The sequence below is a fragment of the Trichophyton benhamiae genome (genome assembly GCF_000151125.1).
Source record: "Trichophyton benhamiae CBS 112371 chromosome Unknown contig01989.5, whole genome shotgun sequence".
Taxonomy (NCBI): Eukaryota; Fungi; Ascomycota; class Eurotiomycetes; order Onygenales; family Arthrodermataceae; genus Trichophyton; species Trichophyton benhamiae.
Genome location: NW_003315112.1, coordinates 717,803 through 739,470, shown reverse-complemented (window position 1 = coordinate 739,470; position 21,668 = coordinate 717,803). Strand labels below are relative to the sequence as shown.

The 21,668-nt window shown below is 48.8% G+C and overlaps 8 protein-coding genes across 8 annotated transcripts; 4 read left to right on the top strand and 4 right to left on the bottom strand.

Moving 5' to 3' along the window:
• Positions 1-740: 740 nt before the first annotated feature.
• On the bottom strand, positions 741-5,223 carry ARB_04971 (nuclear pore complex subunit Nup159, putative; the record flags this gene model as incomplete). Its single annotated transcript, XM_003016633.1, has 3 exons — positions 741-4,225; positions 4,384-5,065; positions 5,137-5,223. The coding sequence occupies 3 exons, from the start codon at positions 5,221-5,223 to the stop codon at positions 741-743; spliced, it is 4,254 nt and encodes a 1,417-aa protein (XP_003016679.1).
• A 578-nt stretch (positions 5,224-5,801) lies between these two features.
• On the top strand, positions 5,802-6,751 carry ARB_04970 (uncharacterized protein; the record flags this gene model as incomplete). Its single annotated transcript, XM_003016632.1, has 3 exons — positions 5,802-5,927; positions 5,990-6,037; positions 6,098-6,751. 3 exons carry the CDS (start codon positions 5,802-5,804, stop codon positions 6,749-6,751), a joined length of 828 nt encoding a protein of 275 aa, XP_003016678.1.
• Positions 6,752-6,957: 206 nt separating this feature from the next.
• ARB_04969 (uncharacterized protein) lies at positions 6,958-9,153 on the bottom strand (the record flags this gene model as incomplete). Its single annotated transcript, XM_003016631.1, has 1 exon — positions 6,958-9,153. The coding sequence occupies one exon, from the start codon at positions 9,151-9,153 to the stop codon at positions 6,958-6,960; it is 2,196 nt and encodes a 731-aa protein (XP_003016677.1).
• Positions 9,154-11,772: 2,619 nt separating this feature from the next.
• Positions 11,773-13,140, top strand: ARB_04968 (TAM domain methyltransferase, putative; the record flags this gene model as incomplete). The annotated part of the gene is made up of 3 exons (XM_003016630.1): positions 11,773-11,859; positions 12,004-12,385; positions 12,458-13,140. 3 exons carry the CDS (start codon positions 11,773-11,775, stop codon positions 13,138-13,140), a joined length of 1,152 nt encoding a protein of 383 aa, XP_003016676.1.
• A 1,934-nt stretch (positions 13,141-15,074) lies between these two features.
• Positions 15,075-17,465, bottom strand: ARB_04967 (uncharacterized protein; the record flags this gene model as incomplete). The annotated part of the gene is made up of 1 exon (XM_003016629.1): positions 15,075-17,465. One exon carries the CDS (start codon positions 17,463-17,465, stop codon positions 15,075-15,077), a length of 2,391 nt encoding a protein of 796 aa, XP_003016675.1.
• Positions 17,466-17,835: 370 nt separating this feature from the next.
• ARB_04966 (uncharacterized protein) lies at positions 17,836-18,649 on the top strand (the record flags this gene model as incomplete). The annotated part of the gene is made up of 2 exons (XM_003016628.1): positions 17,836-17,895; positions 17,984-18,649. 2 exons carry the CDS (start codon positions 17,836-17,838, stop codon positions 18,647-18,649), a joined length of 726 nt encoding a protein of 241 aa, XP_003016674.1.
• A 278-nt stretch (positions 18,650-18,927) lies between these two features.
• Positions 18,928-20,067, bottom strand: ARB_04965 (uncharacterized protein; the record flags this gene model as incomplete). The annotated part of the gene is made up of 2 exons (XM_003016627.1): positions 18,928-19,701; positions 19,897-20,067. 2 exons carry the CDS (start codon positions 20,065-20,067, stop codon positions 18,928-18,930), a joined length of 945 nt encoding a protein of 314 aa, XP_003016673.1.
• A 345-nt stretch (positions 20,068-20,412) lies between these two features.
• Positions 20,413-21,303, top strand: ARB_04964 (uncharacterized protein; the record flags this gene model as incomplete). The annotated part of the gene is made up of 4 exons (XM_003016626.1): positions 20,413-20,486; positions 20,542-20,640; positions 20,698-20,990; positions 21,077-21,303. The coding sequence occupies 4 exons, from the start codon at positions 20,413-20,415 to the stop codon at positions 21,301-21,303; spliced, it is 693 nt and encodes a 230-aa protein (XP_003016672.1).
• Between the last annotated feature and the right edge of the window lie 365 nt (positions 21,304-21,668).

The window sequence follows — 21,668 nt, the reverse complement described above, 5'->3', positions numbered from 1 at the left end:
ATATAAACGATCTTCTCTGTCGTCGATAACCTGTTCTTACTCTTTTGTGATTTTCCTTCCCAACTCAGGCCCAAGTACTCCAGAGGGGCTAGGTACTTATATTTCTAGCTTTCGTTTCTCAGGTCTCCGATGAGCGGGAAAGGGGCGAAGAAATATGGGAGAAATCTTCCGTAGGCGCCTGTCTGTTCTTATCAGCATTCAGCATCTGGGCAACTCAATCTGACAGAGCGAGTGGTGCATATAATACGGGAAAGCTCCAAGCCACTAGGCAGGGGTACTTCAATTTTAAAGGCCCGATTCCGCTGTCCTCCGTGGGATACGCCGCCGGTTGTGCATCGTTCCAGTGCCGAGTAGATTGAGGTTGCCAATTAGCTTTCTTTGTTCTATCGTTTTGTTGCGATTCGATTTGTAAGTGTTATATCGCTAGGCCGTGGATGAATGAGCTTGGTGCATGCATTGCCAAGGGGGGCCAGGTTGTGAATGGGCGCTTCAGAAGGAGAGCCATGGACTGAAACACCTCCAAGATTAATACTGGTTGGTAGACAATCGCATGGCCAGTGCGACCAAGGAGAGCTCCGTGAGTCATTTTACGCCAGAAATTAATAGGAAAGAGACCAAAATACAATCAATCAATCATCAGCATGACCTAGTTTCGTACATTGTGTGGTTTAAATAAATATACTCCATACACTTGGGCGGGTATCAACCAAGAAAATTTCCCCAATCGCTCTCCGGACGTATTAACTATCAAGCGTGCGTATCTTCACCTTGCGTTTACTTAACGAAGATCGCAAGTGTCCAACGACTTCCTTCCGCCTAGCTGTCTTAGTCCGCCAGCTTTCTAAGTCTTCCGAAACGACCATGTCGGGGGTATTAGTGCCCTGGACGCTGCTACTACGACCCAACAAGCTTGACCGGAAGCGCTGTGCTGCAGCAGATTCAGGGGTCTGATACACACTGCGACCATAACCATCCTGAGAACCTTGAGAACCAGGGGTAACAGGAAATCGGCCGGCTGGCGTTTTCTTTGCAGGTGTGAGGAAAGGAGAAGCTTCCCTGCTTCTCCCAGGCGCTGGAGAGGCGGAGACGTCAATCCCCATTCGTCGAAGCTGGGCTTCTAGGACGTCAACGTCACCACTCTTTCGTTCTGCCATGTTTGTCATCGTGGATATCGTGGATGTCACCGCTTCAACGGTCGGTCGCGCCATCTTTCGGTCTCCATCCACACCAGCTAATCTGGACGCATCAGCGATTTTGGCTCGGAATACCGTAATGTCTCGCTCCAAGTCGGCTACCTTGGACCGTGTGTCTGTTGCTGCTTTCCGGAGATCCTGTTGAAGTGCAGCTTGCTCCGGAGTTAGTGGAGCAGAGGCAATGGCAATCGAATCAGTATGGGCATCAAGGGTCCTTTGAAGATTGGCAAACTGGCCACGTAGAGTCACTAGATCTTTGCTGATTAGTTGCTGGCATTGATCAAACATTTCCTGCACTCCTTCAATCCTCCCTTTTTGGAGTGCTTCGTCAAGGGCATCAACACCGACGCGCAGCTTGTCCACTTCTGACAATAACTGTCTTTCGTTGAGTAAATCAGAGCATTTATCACTCCGTAGGGTTCTGAGCCATCTCTTGTAGTCATTTTCTTTGGCAGACTCTTCGTAAAGTAGGAATGAAGATAAAGACCTGGAGTTGATTCCCAACGTATCTATCATCGTATTGATATCCCGGAATAGCAGCTCTATTTGCCCCGGTATCCCTGGTTTCATGCTCTCACCGGTATAACCCTGATGGGGCAAAAAGGGGTCTAGAGAAGGTGACGGGGAGATAGGTCGGGCCAGGTCAGCGCGCAGCTGCTCGTCTTCGTCATCTTCACACAGTGGTTGTGTTTCAGCAGCTAACTTTTCGGCTTCACGTTTAGCCTTAGCTTGATCCTCGGCTAGGTCTCTAGAGGGCGACACTTGCCTCGCCAGCATGGACCCTTCAAGTGTAGCTTTTCGCCGAGTGATCGCTCGATCGGGGGCGCTAGGTGCGCTGGTTGATCTGAAGCCGTCTGCCCTGGCTAGCATTTGTCCGGATCTACTACGAACGGGACTTGGTGACCGGGGACTCAGGCGGTGCCGAGGCTCTGGGAAGGTAGGAGGCGGGAATATGGGTTTTGATATCTCCCCGAATAACGTTTTTCCTCCTCCAGTCTTCAGTTCCGAAGTGCCACCTTTGGTAAACAAGTCACTCATAGGGCTCTTGTCGGGGGCTCCACCAAACGAGCTCTCTGGTGAGGTCTTTAGACTTTGTACACGGTGATCTGCCGCCTCATCTGTAGGGCTTAGATCATGTCCAACATCCTCCCCGCTATCTTCGAAATCGGCATCACCTTCCTCAGATTCCGCCGGAAGCGATACGTCCGTAGCTTCTTTGGGGGCCTCTTCTTTTTTGGGCTTCACAAAGTCAGGTGGAAGGGGGGCATCTTCAATTGATGTACGCGAAACTCCGGATGAAGATGCAGATGTGTCCCCAGGGGCATAGCTAAGCTTGCTTGTGGATTCTGGTGGGAGTGGTGCTTCAACAGCTTTTGCTAACGGCGTCGGAGGAGTCGCCCTGGGGGTCTCCTTCGGTGTCTCCGCCCTAATAGTTGCTGGCGAGTGAATGGGTTCACCTGGAGTAGACGGTGCTTTTTTCACCACAGGGATCATGCTGAAGGAGCCGGTAGGAGTAGTGGTTTTGGCGGTCGGTAAAGGTTTTTCCTGCTGTGGTGGTGCGTTGAATAGATTCGAAAACGATGGTGCCTTCTGATCTTGAGATTGGGTTTGTTTATGGGACGAGAATATGGAGGCTGGTGGCGCGCTTGTAGGGGTCGAGCTGATAGAAAGCTCCGCTGATTTTGGAGCAGCCAGTTTGGGAATATTGGACTTCATGCCACCAAGCATATCACCGAAAGCAGCGCCCATGGACAAAGACCCGCTAGATTGTTCTGGTTTGTCCTCATCCATTGCAGCTGAGGTATCCGGTTTCATTGTAGATCCCACCGTGAAACCACCAGTCCCAAGACCGAAACTAGTGGATGATTTTTCATTTTTAACTTGCTGTCCGAAAGGAGAAGTTGTCATAGTTGGTGCATTGGGCTCTCCAAACAACGGCTGGCCAGCCTTTGCAAAGGGGTTGTCATTGGAAGAAGTTTTTGCAAAAGGACTCTCTGTAGAGGCCGGCTGTCCAAATGGACTTTCTTTGGAAGAGGGCTTCCCAAAAGGACTAGCACTAGGGGCAGCTGTTTGGGCAGCACTGGCAAAGCCGCCACCAGAAGAGGCAAATGAGCCGAATCCTCCCCCAGCACCAATGTTAGCAAAACCAGATCCAGTTGTTAGGCCACCACTTCCTATAGAAGGTTGTCCAAAGAGTGATCTCCCAGCCCCCAATGCCCCTGTTTGGCCGAAAGCAGGGCTATTACTTCCGAGATTGCCTGGGCTACCAAATGAGATCCCTCCACTTGTTTGTGGTGTACTTGAGCCAAACCCAGGTGTGGTACTAGAACCACCTGGAGTTTGAGAAAATGACCCTAAAGGAGAAGGCGAACCAAACGCAGGCTTGCTTTGCATGCCTAGAGCTGAGCTCATGCCGAAGCTTGGTGTGGCTGGCTTACCGAACGTGGACTGGCCAAAGCCGGCTTGTCCAAATGGAGATTTAGCTGGGGTAGTTGTCGTCACCGCTGGCTGGGTAGAGGTAATCTGGGGTTGGCTTTGCTGTCCTTTGGAGTTCACTGCGACTAGGCCACTGTATGGTTTTTGCTGTTTAATAGACTCGGTATGTACAAACCACCAAGAGGACAGCATTCCATCATTTGTAAGCACCAAAAGTGCAGGAAGCGGGGACGAAGATTCTTTAATTTCCTCATCTCCAGGGACGGGGGATATGACACTATCTCTGCTCGAAAGGTCCAGGCACATTCCAATGGGGGATGTATCGTTCATATCTTCCGTCATAGGAAGCACTGCTCTCCGGGAATCATCAGCCATAGTAAGAGCTGCGAATGTGGGTGTGCCATCTGCAGTGGATTGTGTGATCAATCCAATATCAGTTGAAGCAGTAGATGCAATGATTAGGGCTTCCTTCAGGTGTGGCTCAAAATCTCTCATACGGGCTGTGAACTGGTATGCAGGGTGCCTTGCCAATCCGAACGGAGCACTAACTTCAGGCAACTTTCTGAACTCATACTGGTCCGGAGGCTTTCTTGTGGCTATATAATAATTAGACGCCGGCGGCGGGCCATCAGGCGTATTTGTTGGAGTATAAACAACAAAAAATACGTGGTTTGCCAGCCACAAGATAGTAGATACTAAAGGTCGGTTAGTTTGCAACCTTCTATTCAATCAGTCCAACAGTGCAAAAACTTACCATGATGATCACTCCCAATCTCCGGAGCTCTGGGTATATCCGCCTGCTTTTCCCCATCTGGTTTTACCTGATATGCACTCCCATCTCCCAAACCAGCTACCAGCTGAGTACCTTTATTACTCCAGCAGACAGAGCTGACGCCGGATTTCAACACAGGTCCTGCCGAACCTGAAACGAGTTGATTCGTTTTCAAATTGGCGATCAACAGTTCGCCGTTGGTTGTAACAGCTGCAAATAACTCAGACGTATCCGGATTCGGGTTGGCGGCCAGAGCTCGCAGTGTTGCACCGTTTATATTGAGAGTAGCTGTTGGCTGGGTCCTTCCCTGTAGTAGTCCCGAGACATCATATATAGCCAATGCATCGCCGCCATCAACTGCCACCACTAAGGCGCTGCCATCTGCAGAAAATGCGAGATGAGAAACCCTCTTTGGAAGTGGTATCTGAAGCTCTGGTTGAAAAGTCCTGACATCACTACCATCCACAGGCTCACTCGCATACGCCTTCCTCACAGAATCAGTGCGCGCAATCGCTATTCCTTCCGGACCTGCAGCCGCAAGCAGCCCTTTTACCGACGTGACGCTCAATAATGAAGCGGTAGGCGCGGGTAATGAGTCTTCTGGCCAGGGGGTAGGAAGCAGTTTAACTTTTGCATTGTGCCCAATAGATAGAAACCCGATTTGCTATACACATCTTTGCGTTAGTCGCTATGTGCTCCAACATATAGCTCTGGCTATGTAATAAGAATGCATACCTGAGTTTCGATTTCCTGAAGCTCTGCTCCAGTGGTCACTTTTCCACCAGCAGCTTGGGACGAGCCTGAACCAAACGAAAAGGCCATCCTGAAGGATGATTCAAAATCTGCCGAAAGAGACCTCGGTCCACTACCTAGAGACAGACGCGACTTGGGGACATTGAGCTTTAGCGGAGGCAGGCTTGAGGTAGCTAAGGAGCGGCGCAGGACGACACGAGGTCCCCGGTTGAAAAGCTTGAGGGTAGGCCCGAAAATTTTGACCGTTGCTCCCTAGCAGAAGCAAAACACAGCCGTCACAGGTGAGCAGCCGTCTCCAGCTGGCTCTGTCTTCTGTGAACAAGTGACAATAGAAAAGCGTTAAACACCGTTGTAGTTGATGAAGTTGAAGTTGACGCTGACATTGTTTTTTGATATTTCCCTTTTAGGTGTTGGAGACGGCTGTGAGCTCTGATTGGTCAGAAGCTTTCCAGGCAGCTTTCGAGCTTACAACAACAACGAAGAGCGAACATCAAAGCATCGTCACATCCAACAGACATAACGGAAAAAAAAAAAAAAAAAAAAGGAACCAGCCAGAAACGAAGAAGAAGACGACGCTGATTCAGGTTGAGACGCCGCCGCAACAGCTACCGGAAACGCTCGCAAACAACTAGAGGAACGCTGCAGTCATGCCTGGCTTTGACTTCTCCAACTACAACCGCAACCGCGCACTCCATGCAAAGGGTGTACCGCTACCCAAGGCGACGAGCACTGGTACAACCATTGTGGGATGCATATTTGATGGAGGAGTAGTGGTGCGTTATCTAAGGCGATTGTCTGGTTTCCTCGCTCGGTATATAACTAATGCTTATCACAGATTGCTGCTGATACCAGAGCTACCAGTGGACCTATTGTTGCAGACAAGGTACTTGATAGTGTTCCATCTCATCCATCCGAGTTCTATCTAACGCCTGTGCACATGTAGAACTGCGAGAAAATCCATTATATAGCGCCGTCGATATGGTGTGCCGGAGCCGGTACTGCAGCAGATACCGAATTCACCACCAACCTGATCAGCTCCAACATTGAACTCCATTCTCTCTCAACCGGCAGAGCACCCCGCGTAGCGACATGCATGACCATGCTTAAACAGCACCTTTTCCGCTATCAAGGCCACATAGGCGCCTACTTAGTGGTGGCTGGTGTCGACCCGACTGGAACACACCTCTTCACTGTACATGCTCATGGCTCGACCGATAAGCTCCCATATGTGACTATGGGCTCCGGTTCTCTGGCCGCCATGTCTGTCTTCGAGTCGATGTGGAAACCATCATTGACAAAGGACGAAGCCATCAAACTTGCATCTGAGGCCATTCAGGCTGGTATTTGGAACGATCTGGGTTCCGGAAGCAACGTTGATGTCTGTGTGATGGAGAAAGACAAGCCAACCAAAGTGATGAGGAACTACCTTACGCCTAATGAGCGAGGAGAGAAGGAGAGAAGCTATAAGTTCCAGAGGGGAACAACGGCGTGGTTAGATGAGCAGGTCATTACAAAGGCTGACCTAGCTCGATATGTCACCATCGAAGAACTCGGTGGAGAGGAAGCTGTAGCAGAGCGGATGGATGTTGACGTCTAAATAGACTAGAGTTTCTGCTCCTTTGACTCCGCCAATTCGATATCCCATTTCATGGCTTGTCTTCTCGTAAATTAAGCATAGACCTGCGTATTGAAATCAGGGATTCAGGCCAATTAAACCCGGTCATAGGTATAATTCTATGGCTATATCTACATATATATATACACACACACCTGATCAGATCGTACAAAATATCAAACTGCCATTCAATAGGCTTTCAAACCACCGATTTGAGGCCCTTCTACTTCCCTTAATATGTCCATTATATATTTCCGTCTTTCATGAGGCACTCTGCTCCCTGAGTCAATGTATCGTTGTATGCCAGCATGATACAAGGCCCGGCACATGGAAGGCAATATCGGTGCATTCTGGGTTCGAAGAAGCTTGCAGCACCGATATGTTAACCTCCATGCAACGCGATTAGAAACAGGCACAGTAGAGAAAACCAATGCAAGGAAAGTTATCGTGTTAAGACATGCTTGTGGGTCAAGGATAGGTATTCCCTCGGGTAAATACCTGGTAGGGTTTACTGCCACTCCTTTACTAGGTGGTGAGTATCGTAGCTTTTGTAAAGCGTATCTAAGCGGCTTGTGGTTCTCAATGAGTCCAAGGAGTACCCCTCGAGAGTGTATGACGTTGTTTTCCGTATATAGCAGTAAACGATGGAGAAAGTGTGGGTCGGTTATATCTGTCTCCAGCGCTGCTTGTTCAAATAATGCATTGCTGAGGTTCTTGAGCGATGTTCCTTTCTCGTACATCCACATAAGTTCCGGTTTGTGCAAAACACCACAGTCAAGGCTGTTTATTGCTGATATCATCGACTGTGGTAAAGGTCCGGTAAGCCCCATTCGTTCCATATATTTTGATCTGACAGCCGTCACAAGAACGTGATCTGTGTATGGGAGACCTAGTTTGTCGAAACGCAAAATAAGAGACTCGACTTTCGCTAGCATACCGCCCCTTTCATGTAATCCAGAAGCTTGTTTCAAGTAGAGGAGGTATTTAGCGAACAGATCCATTCGGCGACTGTCAATATCGAAATACATCTTTGTGCGGCGGCCAATAATTCGTAGTAACCACATCCGCACAAAACAAACTTCTTCGGCAGTAAGGGCTTTACCCAGCTGGTTTTTGTCCGGGCATGAAACTTGAAACTCCATCCATATCTCCGAAGAAAGCATGCCACGAAGTCCAACCAGGCGCTGCAGCATCCATGACCAAACTAGCAGCATCTGAGGGCGGTTGGTATCATAATTGGGCGAGCATATCAAAGCTTCCGTAGTGCCGAATATACTGGAAAGGGCGACTGTACTGGGGAAGTATCGTAACGTATTTGACATCTCCTGTAGGCGACATTGCAGGCTTTTCCTATCTATCCAATCATCTTTTCTTGGCATAGCCGATTTCTCAGTAGACAATTCAAGGGTATGTAGCAGAACCTTGGACATGGTCTTCTGCTCTGAGCGCCCCATCTTCCTCAAGGTATGAAGAATATGGTTGCATAAAGCGATCGATTTAGTTCCCGGCGGTAAATTCAGCAACATGTCCAGCCACAGGTTAAGAGTGGAAGGACCAAGGTCACTGGCCCTTAGCACAGCGCATTCTCGCAAGCCCGTCCAAAGTTCCGTGTAGAAAGAAACCAGAAGGTCTGGGTGGGAGTGTGCAAAAGAGCCCTCAGTGGTATTAAGATGTGGCAGCTTGACAATTATATTCTCGATTTCATTGAGAGGTATTGCCCCAAGGGTCAAACCCGCTGCCAGCTGATCAAGGTGCTCAATTATGACTGGCAAAGAAAACTTCTGCAGACTCAAGTATTCCATCAAAGTCGTATAATTGTTCGAGCCCGGAGCATTTAACGATGGATCCAAAAGGAAATCGTGCAAATCAGTAACCATCCACCTTGTTATTTTCTGGGTTTGAAGTATATGGTTGAATATCATTTTGCTGAGCGTTGGCTGGACGCGAAGATTTATATCGACATCCCTGATCACACGACGAACCGTGTCTAGTGAAATTTTATCGTCACAGAAAAGGCATTCTATGACAACAGGAATGGCTTTTTCTTTCCTTAATCTTGGTGGTTTTGGTGGTGATGGAGGAGGGAGATGAGGGTTTGATTTTCGTATACTAAACACTGGGACGGCCGAGCTATTGTAGGATTCTGGGATGGGTGGATCGTTGTCTATATTATCAATTGCGGTTAGATGATAGGACAGACAGAGCCGTGTAAACATATCAATGTCAACATAGAGAATTAAATGGTACTCACAAGCAGGCGTTTGGAATAATGGCGAGGGGGCAGTGGAAGCTTCTCCCCGGGGTCGTCTTTCGGTACCTGAAAAGCCGAACAAAAGTGCAGCATCTAGCCCAGCAGAAGAGCCAATTCCACTGGCTAAGTCCATATTGCGACGTCTAGCAAGGCGCCTCCTAGCTTCGAAAGGTCCTGGTACACTGCTTCCATAACGTCGCTGGTGCCGCCGGGCAAAGCTTGCAAAAGTCGAGGCAACAAGCTCGTCACTGACCCAAACATGGTCGATTGCGGGATTCCCATACTTCCGGGCCGCCGTTCGGCAGGCATGTCTACAAAAAGACATCCAGCAGCGGCCCAATGCCTATGTTCCCAGCAGCTTCAATGTCGTGTTGCTGTCCAATTTCAAGCTCTCTGTCCTCGCGTTCAGCTTCACTACCATGGTCGTTTTTTGTCGTCTTCTCTTGAATTTGACAGTACAATAGTTATTACTAATCCAGATGACTAATCTAGTCACGTGTACTCCGTACGACGAACCAAATCTCCGTTTGAGTTCCCAAAAGGGTAAACAGGACAATTTCGACTTCAACTTCGACTTCAACTTCGACTTCATCGTTTTGACACGTAAATCAACAATCACATAGGTCGGACAAATTGGCAGTCTCGGGTGTCTGTACTCCTTACGTGAAAGGCTAATCCTTGACACACAAAACTTTCAGAGGGATTGTTTCGCTGGCGGTGCTCCGTAGTAAGTAGTTATCTATTGTAACTTATCTCTAGCTCTAACTATCTCACTAACATCACTCTGCATAGGCCACCCACCCCATTTGTTTCAAGTTCAGGGACAATACATGTTTAGCGACATGCAATGCTCACACGAGCCGTGGGCAAATGGAATATATAACCCACAAAATTTAGCCCTTCCACCGACATCTTCCATCATTCCCTAGGATTTGTGCGGGTATTTCCCCTCCTCTGCTCTGCCGTCTCCTCTTATTTGATTCAAGAATATTCTTTTTTCCTGCTTAACGTGCATACAGAGATCCCGCGTGGCTTATACGCTAAAGCGTGACTATGGGACAGGAATTTGGTGGTGCAAGAGGTACGTGCAAAACCTCTGATCAGTTTCCGGATTCTCCAGACCCCATGCGTGTCTTTCCAATCAACCGAACTCGACGTCTAGTTAACTGACTTCCTCAGGGTGCCATGCCACAACATAATCAGAGGCCAGTGGGAGCAATTTGGTTGCAGATAATTAGTATATATGCAACCGTAGATCTTCACCGCCGGCCCGTCTATACATATTAGGTATAATGATCCTGGGACCAGGCTAGTCGTCAGGGCATATTTATATCTCCGAGAAAGAGACGACAGCTCTCTAACCCAGGGTGGAATTTATCAATCGCCCAGTTATCCCGCGTTGGTCAAGTTCTAGGCGGTGCCATGTGACAACTCACCCATCGATACGACCTCTGGGCGCTGGCGTGCAACTCTAACTATAGCTGACGTATTATCGTAACGAAGAGGCAGGGCTCAGTCGATCGTCTCGAGACAGGTCTCATTCGACGACCGTCTGCAGTCGAAACTCCAGTGTTGGCACTGATGCTGCACTTTCACTGGATGGGCTCCAAGCCACCGTGGACATGGGCCATCCGTTTTGCAAACTTTCCAGTTCCATGGGTTTGATATGCGTCGAGGCTCGTCGCAGGGCGCCACTTGTCACTATTCGTCGTTGACAAGAAACGAGTGCTATTTTCATCCCGCAAAGCAGAAGAGCAGTCGCCTCCCAACTTTTAAACCAAACGTGGGGTGACGAGACTGATTAGCAAGCTTGCTGGAGAATTTTAACTAGCTGAACAAGAAGCGAGGGAAAAAATGAAGGAAAAAAAAAAAAAAAAAAAAAAGCCTACTGCGAGGCCCTGGGAACCGTCTTAATGGGTGGCCTATTACCGGGGCGTGGCTGACCCAAAGGTCTTGCTAGGGTTCAATCACCGTTTCCAACTGTTTGGAGCGGCATGGGGAGATTGCATTAGCGGGCGTTGGACTGCAGAAACCTCCAGTGTCAACATTGTATGGATTTACGAAGAACCGAGTCCTTTAGTCTTCGCCTCGGGGGATGGCCTTGTTAATCAAACACGGACAGCCAGATTAACAAGGCAAGATAGCATACGATGCACAAGACGTGATGGGCTCATACTAGCCCCAGCACTAACAAACCTTCCTTTCCTCCATCAGCAAAGGGTGCTGCTTGATGCAAACTTTTGCCCAGGTGGCCACGACAGGCAAACATTGCTCGGTCGATCGCTTTTCGGGTCATGAAAATACGTTAAATTACGACTGCTGGTACAACCCGGTATCAGGGCCTTTTCGGGGCCCAACACACAGGTTCAACCTTCATCCCTGGACGTATATTTTCGGTCTGAAAAGAAAAAATCTTTGTATAGGCCTGATAGACCGAAAACAAAGGTTAATTACAAATTAAGCTTCTGGCTCTGCCCATCTTGCGTGGTTGCAGGCCCCCGAGTGTTTGGTAGTTCAGGAAACGAATATAACTTCCTCCACACCCCCATCCACTTCCCTGGATTTTCCAGCCCAAAAAACAAAAAACAAAAAACATTTGAAGGTGTTCTGTCGCTTCTCGAATCCTTCATAAAGTCATCTCATAGTGCGCCTCTTCCATCAGTTGATACTGGTATCGAATACATGGTATGAAAACTCAAGGGGCTCACGTTGCGCCAAAGAAGCTCGTTCGAATCACCACAATATTGCCATCATGACGACCAATCCCGAGTCAGGGCCTGATGAAAAGACCGACCCGCCCGCTGCCACAGATCATGAAGTTCGTGCTATCACGCCTGATGTATGTATTTTCACTCCGAAAAGCGCATAAGGAAAAGTCAGGTTTAATATTTGCATTGTGGATTCTGACCTGGTTTTCTTCCTAATAGTCCGGCGAGTATGAGAAGGACTATAACCCTGAGTATGTCCAACCCCAACATTGAAGGAGCCACGGTTGAAATATTCGGAGCTGATATGCTTTCACTCAGCAGTTCCATGTCACTCACTTCGAGTATCACCGATTACCCCATGGAAAGTGGTCGGAGATACCATCGATACCATGAAGGAAGTGAGTTCCCATCGCATAATGGATGTCACTTCTTCTTCTTCTTCTTTTTGGCTATCCCGTGGCAGTATTGCAGTCAAGGCTAATAGCAGCTCCATAGCGTACCTCTATCCCAACGATGAAATAGAACTGGACCGATTGGACATGCAATATGAAATAATAAGGATGGTAAATGAAGGACGAATTTTCTTTGCGCCCTTGGATAACCCAGAACGAGTGCTTGACATTGGTACCGGATCAGGTATCTGGCCAATCGAAATGGGTAATTCTTCCACATTTGCATCTATATGATCAACAATCCGAATCGACGCATGCTAAATTACCATTTATGCAGCTGAGATATTCCCCGATGCTCAGATCATCGGAACCGATTTATCTCCTGTCCAGCCGGGACAGGTACCGCCGAATGTTCAATTCTTTGTTGACGATGCCCAAGAGGAAGACTGGTTATGGCCGAAAGATCATTTTGATTATATCCGCTCATCAATGCTTCTCGGAGCCCTCAATTCCTATAAGTCTCTCATAAACACCGCTCGCACATACTTAAAACCAGGCGGGTACATGGAGTGCCACGAATGGGATGTCGCCCTTTTCTGTGACGATGACACATTACCTGCACCGCAAGATGACTTCCAATGTCCACATGAATTCCAGAATTGGATCCAATACCTGCGCCTATCCACAAAAAATCTGGATAGACCAGTGTTTATTGTTGATAAAATCGCCGATTGGATGCGGGAGGCCGGCTTCGAAGACGTCAAGGAAACCATTACAAAGATTCCGCTGAACCCTTGGCCCAAAGATCCACATCTAAAGCGTCTCGGTGCCTGGAGCGAGAGAAATTGGCTTGATGGCATTGCGGCATTTTCATATGCGCCTTTTGGGGCCCGCGGTCTCGGATGGACCCAAGAAGAGATAGAGGTCTTCTTGGTTGGTGTGAGGCGAAGCATCTCGGATCGAAAAGTGCATTCCTATCAACGGTTTCATGTTGTGACTGGCAGAAAGCCGTCATCATGAGAATATCATTAACCACCGTATCTTACACAGGGCACAGGTAACTACAATGCGGAAAGGCTGGCTTTTTGATATCTCGTTCTCTCTCTCTCTCTATTTCTCACCTTTTTCCCCCGTCTCGTCAACTTAACACCATGCACACGCACTGGCACACACATACGGACACCTAATTAATGATCGTTACGGCCGGCGGTGGTTAAAAATCCTGAGGTAAAAGTGTTTACTGTTTGCTCTTCTTTATCCCTTTTCTGCCGTATGTAAATCCTCCCGAGTGTGTTGGCGTTCAGCAGCCCTTTCCGTCACTTCCCCTTCTTGAATAATCCCTCTTATCAATGTACATATATACCCTTGTGTCAATTTCTATTAGATCTCCATCTTCACAACTATACCTTCCAAAAACCCGCGTTTCATGCTATAGATTTCCATATCACCATTTCCAGTTTCCGTAATTGGGTTACTGAGAATGAAGGACTAACATGTCATCATCATCCGGCTATGCAGGAGTACGTTATCAAGTTCTTTGCGCTATTCTGCATCACCAGTCAAGCATTACATACTCCATACCATCTATAGACACTTTTCGAAGCCCTACTTTCGCCCCTCTCAGCCAACTATGATTTGGTTGGCAAGCTACTGCACGGAGTATGAATCTTTAAGTGCCAACGACCGGGGATCTGGGTAGCCCCAATTGCTAAGTATCAATGTGATCTGTCCTAACTGTCTAATGTGCGCCATGCAAGCCCTCTGAAAGCAAGCTGCAGGGTACTTCGTAGAAGACGGTGCTTTTCCTCACGAGACCAGTGGACTGGACGGTTACAGTGCTTATCGCACTAGCCGTGTTGAAACGTTTCGTTGACCATTGCAATAAAGGGGTAATATAGCATGGAGTACTCCGTACTTCGTACTCCTTATCACGGATGGACTCTTGGACGGTGACAAGTCGGACTGCACTTCAAGAGCTTGATGAGCTTAGGTCAGGAGAGGAAAAGGGGCCAAAAAATGAGGGTTGCCGCTTTGAGAGAAGATGTTCGAAAGAAATGAGCTCCTAACCGGCCACAATTTGAATCTCGACCGATCCCCCGCCACTTCAACCTCTGTCTATCCCCATAGTGGCTGTAGTTGAAAACCCACGTACCGGGTACCCAGTACACACCGCCGACGGCTATAGTGGAGTGACCGGACATCGGATCATTCCCCAAATTTCAATTCGTGGGAATAGCGTAACTTGCCCCATTGGGCTGGGTGAATGTATGCGGGATAGTCCATGATCCCTAGTTTGGCCCCTGTAATCTATCTGCCTGTTCCAACGCAAAGGTAGTGCGTGTCATACGATGTATGGGTGGGCAGCTTCAGATGCGTTGGGACATGTAACATTTGAATCTGCGATGCTGTGTTCAATGTTGGCTCTAAAACGCTAGTTACTCAGACGACCAGGCTGACAATGAACATGGGGGATCCATTGCAACCACGGATGATGCTCTGCTAGGCTCCCAGGAGTCTAGGCCCTGTGGTGAAGTTGGCAGCATATGCGGAGTCCCATCATCATATAGTAAAAGGGCGTTGTATAGCCAGGTTGATACTCAACTAATATAGCTGGGACACTTGCTTGCGTGTGAAGGATATAGCCTAGGAACTAGTATGTAGTGCGTTTTATGGACGCCCAAGGGTCTATGTGTGACAATATAGCAAAAAAGGCCACAAAGGAAGGAATAGAAGCCGGGGGAAGGGAACGCGGTTGTCTAATGTATAACCAGCTTCTATTGTGAATCCATCTAAATGCTCCTTCAATAAATGCAGTGAAATGTTTAGCCTGTGTATATATTAGTCATGAATTCTTCCTCGCGGGGGAAGGGGGTATATATGTGCGTATGAGCGTATGATTGTCCCAAAGATATATGCAACTCCAAGGTGAAGAATATCTAACCATGATTCCTCATTCATGGTTCTGAACTTCCTGTCTTGCCAAGACCCCAACGGCCAACTTCTCGCATAGCCTCCTCGCCACCCTCAGCTAGTCTTCCATTAGAATTGGCAGGATTGCTTGCTCCGAGGACGCCAGCAACACAGCTCCAACCGTCACGGCCTCCACCCCATCTGAGTACCTCATTTTTGAACCTCTCGCCGGCGTTCCTATCGACAGAAAGATCGCCACTCCCAAACACATCAGTCCAGATCTTATTGGCTATTGCCCGGTCGAACAGGTAACTATAATAAGTTGCGCCATAACCAAACAAATGAGTAAAATAGCCTTGCCACGCAGTTTTAGAGTCAGCTGGGTCGGGTATGCTGCTGTGTTTGGAGGATACAGCATGAAGGATAGCAGTGCTGTCGATGTGGCATCCGGCGGAAGTGGTGTGGTAGGCCTGGTCCATTAACGCCATGATGATCTGCGTTTCATTATCCATGCCGCCATGTATGCTATCACGGTTTTGGCGGTTTCGATGAATATTTTGAACCATGTCTTCGGGCAGTGGGTCGTCGGTTGACCAGTGCCGAGCGTATAGGCGCAGAACCTGTGGGTCCATGGCAAAGCTTTCCATCAGCACGGAGGGCAGCTCCGCGAAGTCGGTGACGCAACGGGTTCCTGAAATCGATTGGAGATCCGTGCGGCCAAGTACTGAATGTATAGCGTGTCCCATTTCGTGAAAAAGGGTTCTGACGCTATGTTCCGAGAGGAGAGATGGTTTCGCAGAAGGAGTACTAGAGGTTGGTGTATCAAAGTCGCATATAAGAGCAATAGTCGGTAGCTGATAGAGGCGGTTCGTACCTGGCTTCAAACCTGTAGCCATCCCATCGTTGGGGTGTGGTGAGTCGGGTAGCGAAGCACATTCTGCTATCTCAGCTGGAGAAATCTCCCTCGAGCTTCGTAAGGTGAAGTGAGCCGGGTTAGGGCTTTTTCCAGGGCGCGAAAAGAGATCGCAGTATACAACGGCGATGTGGTTGTCATCTTCATCCAACACATCCAGTCTACGGACGTCTGGATTCCAAGTCTCGCCTGGTAAGGTTTCGCTCGGAACAAACCTGACACCGTATAGGCGCGTGAAAAGACGAGAAAGTCCCTGCATTACTGTCCCTAGAGAGAAGAACGAAGGAAGCAAATCAGTATCCCGCGATCTTCTCGCCAGGCCGTGTTTAATATAATATTTTTCCATATAGTATGAGTAGTCCCAGGGTTGAAGGTTAGTTGCCAGTGGGGATTCAATTTGCTTGAGCGCAAGTAGTTGGGACAATTCATCGTCTAGCTGACCACGGTTGCTTGCATTTAACGAAGATAGGAAGTTGACCACAGCCTCCGGAGTTCTGGCCATTTTATCACTCAATGTCATATGGGCATAGCTCTGGTACCCAGACAGTTTGGCCAGCTCAGCTCTCCGCTGGAGTAACGTCTCCAGCCGTCCGATCTGCTCTCGGGAAGAAGTTCGATAGGCAAGATGAATCTGTCGCCTGACCTCCGCATCCTCAACCGTACTTAACGCAGCCTTTGGAGTAGACCCATACATTGGAATAGTCACTTTTGACCAGCGTTTCAGCTTCCGAAGAAGATCTGGGTCCATTCCCTGAAGCTGGTTTTTGCTAAAGCTAAGCTGAGACGTTTCTGGATTCATGTTTTTGACAAAATCAGGGCCAAGCTGGCTGATTTCGTTTGACAGAGTCACAAATCGGTGTCTATCTTCAGGGGGTAGATGAATGGCAGACTTTGCAAAGTCTCGTAGAAACGCAGTGGCTGCAACGTTTTCCTCCTCGCTCCAGTGGGAGGTAACCTCGGGGTTCTCGATGGCCCGCTTTAACTGCTCATGGAGACCAGGAGTTGTGTTGAGAATATTCATATACTCGAATATAAACGCAAATGCCTCCGTAGCAGCCTCTTGTATTGCGGGATCGGGATGGTTTGTCTTCATGAACTCGGCCATGTCTATCACTCGACAGAGCAAGTCACTCAATTGGTCAAGATCCTTAGCCATCCGCCTGAAATCCTCCATAGTTGACGCTGCTAGCACCTTGCCAACGATCTTCTGACATTTGTGAAGCGAGATATGGGCGAATTTGCGGAAGCCTTCTGGGTTCGTGAGATACTGGTTCTGCAGTAAGCCTGTACGCCTCGAGGAGGCCGATTGCCGCTGGGTAAACTCGCGCCAGAACGAATTCGAGTCAAAGACAAGCCGTAGATTGGTATCATCGTGTCTCTTAGTTCCAGATAGGCCTGCTATAGCTGGGTCGAGTCTCGTGCGCTCTGGTACGGCCACCGAGTAGCATCGAGAAGTGCCAACGTTTATACGCAGAAGACACCTGTGGCAGGTCCACGGCCGCGGCTGGAGGGCCCGGAGCATTTTCTGCTGTCAACCAGCCGGGCTGCAGACATCCAATTATGCTATTATATCACGGTCGACTGGTATTTTCAAGCGCTCGCTGCCGCCGGTTTGCTGGTTGTTGCTTGCTTGACGTCGGAAAAAGATCGAAGTTTTTCTTTTCTGCCGAGAACGAAAAACCCAAAATGGTCGAACGTCAACTTCAACTTGAACTTCTCTTCTTCCTTCTCCTGCACCATAACTAACGCCCGCGGACAACAGGACACGATGCTTGGTTCAATTCTTCATCGGGTAAGTCAGGCATTATCCAATGCATTGCGCGTGTTTGAAGAGCGTTGCTAACTGTGCGCTTCAACTACAGAGGCTGGCGGCCACAGGCGCTGCAGTGGCCATGGGTGTAGCCATCAGCCCAATTCAAACCGCATACGCAGAAGCACCTCCGCACAGCTCGGTATGTGATATAGTAACGTGCACGAGGTGATGGGAGGAGCTGGGAACTGTTGTAGATCCGGTTCTTGACGCTGACGATGTTTCTTTAGTCTCCCTCGAAGAAACCGATGTACGATGTGGATGAGGAAGAGAGCACCAACAGCATCCTCCGCAAGATAGAGAAGCCTGCTGCACAGCCAGCAACGAGCCAGCCGGATTCTCCCTCGCCGCAAGCCCCTACCCTCATCAAGACCCGTTCTCCAACCCCAACTGACCAGTTGGCCGAGCAAATCCGACACGCCCGTCTATTCCTTTACCGCCACTCGCTGGTAGCGGAAAACAGCTTCAACGACACTGTTGCCCGCGTCCTCCGTGCCGAGTCTCAGTTCACAAGTACAATTGCGTCCCTAGCACCACCACGCGAGTCTGGTGAAAGGCTGCTACCAGGTGGTATTTATGTCCTGGTATCCGCAATGGCTGGTTCGATTGTCTCGCGGAATCGAGGTATACTGCTCCGAACCGCCTCTCCGATTGCAGTGGGGACAGTTGCTGCCTGGAGTTTGCTCCCAATCACTATGAGAAATGTCTCTGACCTGGTATGGGAGTACGAGAAGAAGGTTCCCGCAGTGGCTGAAAACCATCTCTACCTTCAGTATGTTGCGGAGCACTCGGTACAGCAGGCTATCAGGGTCAGTGGCGATGCACGAGTTTGGATGGAAAGCAAGATAGGCCAGGGTCGAGAAACGTTGGAGAAATGGATCAGCAAGGGACTATGAGAGCATGGCTTCAGTCGACCAACTACACCAACTACACAATAAACAAAAAGCAGAACCAGGAGAAGCGCTATAAATCAGCCTCATGCCAGAGCTGCTCTCATTATATTCTCTTTCCAAGTGTCATTGTATACATGTACTTTACCAACAACGTTTAGAGGCACCAAAATTTATATTCCTGTGGATGCTAAAGCATCTAACTTGTTCAATTGGCTATCTTTCTAGACCCAGTCTGCCACCTTTAGAACCAAGAAAGACAAGCAGGTTTATTTATCAGGCAATTACTCATCCGGAGGGCTGCCTATATCCTCAGTAGGAGGTGCTGGCGTTGTGGTGGGCGACGGTGATGAAACAGCAGCTCCGGCCTTTGGAGGTGGCGCAACCGGCGCTGTCCTAGAAGCAGGTATATAGTCCTCTTTCTGGCTCCGTTCTTCGCCTTCTTTAAAGTAGTCATCAAACGAAGGCGCCTCAACATGACGGTTCTTTCGGGCATGTTTAGTCGGTGGTGTTGGCTTTTTGGGCGCACCTCCAGACGAGACTATGTTAGCCGGGATTAAGAATTGGGGTTCAGACGCTGGCATAACAGGGTTACTGATGTTGGTTCCTGTGTCATGCCCATCTTCTTTTGTTGCAAAGACAACCTCTCCCGGTCCTGGCACTTCTCCACTCAGGGCCAGAGGTAGCCTGTGAAGTGCACCGTAACCCAGAACTGCACCCAGAGCCCCTTCACCTCCCCAGTTACGATTAGGAACGATCTCAACTTCTCGAACCACGTCGAACTCGTTATTGTATACCCATAGAGTCAGGCTCCTGTTCAAATGGTCCTCAACGAGCTCACCAAGCGCAGTCTCCCCGCGAAGCGTCCCACTCGGTGTCCCTAATATATAATCTGAATGTGGTAGTAGGCCAGCCAGATAAGCCGGGCTCTGAGGCGACGGTATTGATAGGACATGCCATATATTCTGTGTCAAGGAGAGCGGTGCTAGCTGAAGTGTTACGCCGAGAGACGGGTTTGATGCTGGTATAGGCACAACAGCTTGATGTGTCCGTTGACCCTAGGAGGAATCAGCTACTTATAGCAATGCATAGGGGCAGACGAACGGTGTAGCATACCTTAGCACTCCAGAGGTCCAACGATACGCTTGATCCAGCGCAATTGCGTACTTCTGTAGTAAATAGATTCGGGTCTGCTTCGTCCTGGTGCCTGTTAGCAACGATCTCCTGCCGCTCAGAGAGCCAGCTCCACGTACTATAATGTGTCCATTTATTCCAATAATAAAGTCGAACCACGGCTCTAATGGTAGATCTGGGTTCTTGTTCCGTAGCACCTGGAAGCCATATGCGTTGTCTCTGCTATGCGACTGCGTGGAGGACGTATCTGCATCGAGGCTGCTGATAAGGCGGTTCAGGGCTCCGAACATGGCGCTCGCGGTCGACAGCTGTATATCTTCTCGTATCTTCTTCTCTTCCGGCCTCCTGGCCTTTATCACTTTCTCTTCTTCTTGTCTCCTCGTCTTATTGTCTTCTTCTTGTTGTCCTTTGCTTCGTCAATTAGTTATGCAAGTTAACTGCAACTTCAACTTGGCCCAATCGAGATGCAAACAAAACAAACACAGCTTGCAGTAGCAATTTTGGCTTAACTTTAGCTGGCTACAATAGCGTCACTCTCGACATCAAAACCAAAAGAATTAAAAATGGAGAGGCGCAGAGAAGAATAACTTGGGGGCCTCGAGATAGATGATGCACTGCGGAAGAGCGTTCTAATCATGGCCGGGGAGGACGCGCAGTCCGTACACTATCACTACCGCACGAAGGCAGAGGTTCCATGGGATATACAAAAGTACGTCGATAAGGCTACTGAGCTAAAAGGCTTGATGACTGACCGGCAGCTCTAGCTACTGGGCCCAGAGATACAAGATCTTCTCCAAGTACGATGAAGGCGTCTGGCTGACGGACGATGCATGGTTTGGGGTGACCCCCGAGCCTGTGGCAAAGTGAGTCCTATTGCCTATTTTCCCAGTGAAGAGCTATCATTCTGACTGGATGTAAAGCAAGATAGCGCTGCATATGGCACAGGCAGCCCCGGAGACGAAGTGTATCCTGATAGATGCATTTGCTGGGGCAGGCGGAAATACCATAGCGTTTGCAAAGTCCAACCGGTGGAAGCGTGTCTACGCGATTGAGAAAGACCGGGAGACGCTGAAGTGTGCTAAGCACAATGCTGAACTGTACGGAGTGGCAGACAAGATCACATGGTTTGTTGGGGACTGCTTTGAGCTTCTTCAGAACCAGCTGAAGGATCTTGCCCCTTACAGTGTCATATTTGGTAGTCCGCCGTGGGGTGGTGAGTTGATGCTACAGCTATAACATAAGCAATAAACCAACAGATTAACTAACTGAAACCAGGGCCGGGATACAGGTCTGATGCAGTATTCAATCTATCAACCATGGAGCCGTACTCCCTGGAATTCCTCCATGCTGAGTTCTCCAAATTTACTCGAGACGTGGTGCTTTTCCTCCCGCGCACCTCAGATCTGAGACAGCTGGCCGCCACTACTGCACCAGGCAAAAAGTCACTCGTCATGCATTACTGCTCAGAGGGCGCCAGCAAGGCATTATGTATATACAACGGAGACTTCAAGCCTATTGATGAATGAAGGACGACTTTACTCAGTAACACAACATCTACACAAAACACACCCAACTGCTCGCCTCAATAGCCTGCCTCAACTAATTCTCAGTAACACTTCTATTGTATCAGATCTTCTATCATTCATGCAATAACTATATCTCCTTCGCTATTTATCAACAACACAGTCCTGTTCGCGCGTCAAGTAGATATCACGTGATAGCTCCAAAATGGAAATCTAAAGCTTCTTTTTCGATTTGATATCTCGCGCGCAACAAGCAAAGCAAAGCAAACCAACGAAGAAGAAGGAGAATAAATCTGCCAACGACGTGCGGTTGTTCCTCTGTTAGTCACCTGGAAGATATTCTCGCTTGATACGGGGGCGCATGCCCC